We start from the raw sequence: 1,610 nt of genomic DNA, 5'->3' as shown, positions 1-1,610 counted from the left end.
CACAGTGATGTCATGGCTCTACCTTAATGAAGCATGGGAAACAGAGTCCAACATTTGAAGACATGAAGAAGTAGCATTCTTATAAAAAAGGTCAGATTAAAAAAGTGGCAGAGACAAGGCGCTTTTTTACTCCAAAAGAAAAACATGTCTTACTACGGAAGAAGCAGCCCAGTTTAACTTTTAATTTTTTCACAAGTTTATCAATAAAAGGTTGGAAGGTGAGGGAGTTATCAATTAAAATTCCAGGGTATTTATATTCATGTACCACCTCAACGACATTCCCCTCCAGAGTGGACACTACTGGCAGGGTTTTAGACACCTTCCTATTATTTAAAAACAACATTAACTTTGCTTTGTCAGCATTAAGAAACAATGTAAGATTAATAAATTAATACTTTACAGCAACAAAGGCTTTCTGTAGGGAATAAATAGCCTGTATTAGCATCAGAAAAATTGTCGCTGTACAGGATAAATAAGAGGGGGCCCAAAACAGATCCTTGTGGAACACCTTTGTGAACAATAACACATTCTGAACAAAGCCCCTCACATTTTATACACTGGGATCTGTTTTCTTTCCTTCCTTTTGCTTATGCTTTTTAGAATAATAAATCCGCATTAATTGACCTTTTTTCTTAGGTTCATCTGATTTTAAGGAAGAGGTTTTGCCACCAGCAGCTTCCAGATAAACTAGAAGGAGTGGAGGCCCAACACAAGTCAGTGAATTTATCCCGCATTTGAATAACTTTATTGCGTTACAGATGAAGTGATTCACTTGTCCCTGTTTACCTGCAGACACCTGGTGGAGCTGCTGAAGCGAACAGCGGTCCACGGGGAGAGCAACTCCGTTCTCATTGTCGGCCCTAGAGGAGCTGGAAAAACCACGGTGAGCATCCATGGTAAGAGAAATGACCAATTGTGACTGAGGCGTAACATGTGGTTGTTTATGTGCAGCTGCTGAGGAGTGTGCTGAGGGAGCTGTCAGAGGTAACAGAGGTGCAGAAAAACCTCCTGCAGGTTCACCTCAACGGTAAGCTTCAGTAGCTTTAAGTGATGAACTAAAGCAAAGAGGTCTTCATGCATCCGTCTGTGGCTTTTCCAGGTCTTCTGCAGACGGATGACAGAATAGCGCTGAAAGAGATAACGAGGCAGCTGCACCTAGAGAACGTTGTCGGCGACAGAGTGTTTGTGAGTCATAATGAACATTTCTAGTAGGAAAAAAAAAATGCAGGAAAAAACAAGATTTCTGTTTGGTTTCAGGGAAGCTTTGCAGAAAACTTGGCTTTCCTTCTGGATGCGTTGAAAAAAGGGGATCGCAGCAGCAGCCGTCCGGTCCTGTTCGTCCTGGACGAGTTCGACCTGTTCGCCCACCATAAGAACCAGACCCTGCTCTACAACCTGTTTGACGTTTCCCAGTCTGCCCAGGCACCCATCGCCGTGGTCGGCCTCACCTGCAGGCTGGTGGGTCACGCTTCACTCGGTTCTGAGAATAAAGTCAGAATTCTGACGTTTTTCCCATGGTAAACTGAGATAAAAATTAAAAATCAGCTTTTTTTCAGTAGCCCTAATCCTCTTCCGTAAATATCCCTTTAATAAAGTTCTGTAAGAAAACA

The 1,610-nt window shown here is 42.6% G+C and overlaps 1 protein-coding gene across 1 annotated transcript in view; it reads left to right on the top strand.

The window, feature by feature from the left end:
- Positions 1-1,610, top strand: part of orc4 (origin recognition complex subunit 4) — a 7,571-nt gene that overhangs the window by 1,193 nt on the left and 4,768 nt on the right. Inside the window, exons 3-7 of the mRNA XM_015371680.1 lie at positions 637-713; positions 793-883; positions 952-1,027; positions 1,100-1,185; positions 1,258-1,458. Coding sequence (XP_015227166.1) covers positions 637-713; positions 793-883; positions 952-1,027; positions 1,100-1,185; positions 1,258-1,458 — 531 coding nt within the window. The remainder of the gene's footprint in view (positions 1-636; positions 714-792; positions 884-951; positions 1,028-1,099; positions 1,186-1,257; positions 1,459-1,610) is intronic.

This window comes from Cyprinodon variegatus, unplaced genomic scaffold (assembly GCF_000732505.1).
Source record: "Cyprinodon variegatus isolate N-32 unplaced genomic scaffold, C_variegatus-1.0 Scaffold63, whole genome shotgun sequence".
NCBI classification, from domain to species: Eukaryota; Metazoa; Chordata; class Actinopteri; order Cyprinodontiformes; family Cyprinodontidae; genus Cyprinodon; species Cyprinodon variegatus.
The sequence above is the reverse complement of the archived record's forward strand: the minus strand, read 5'-3'. Positions and strand labels throughout refer to the sequence as shown.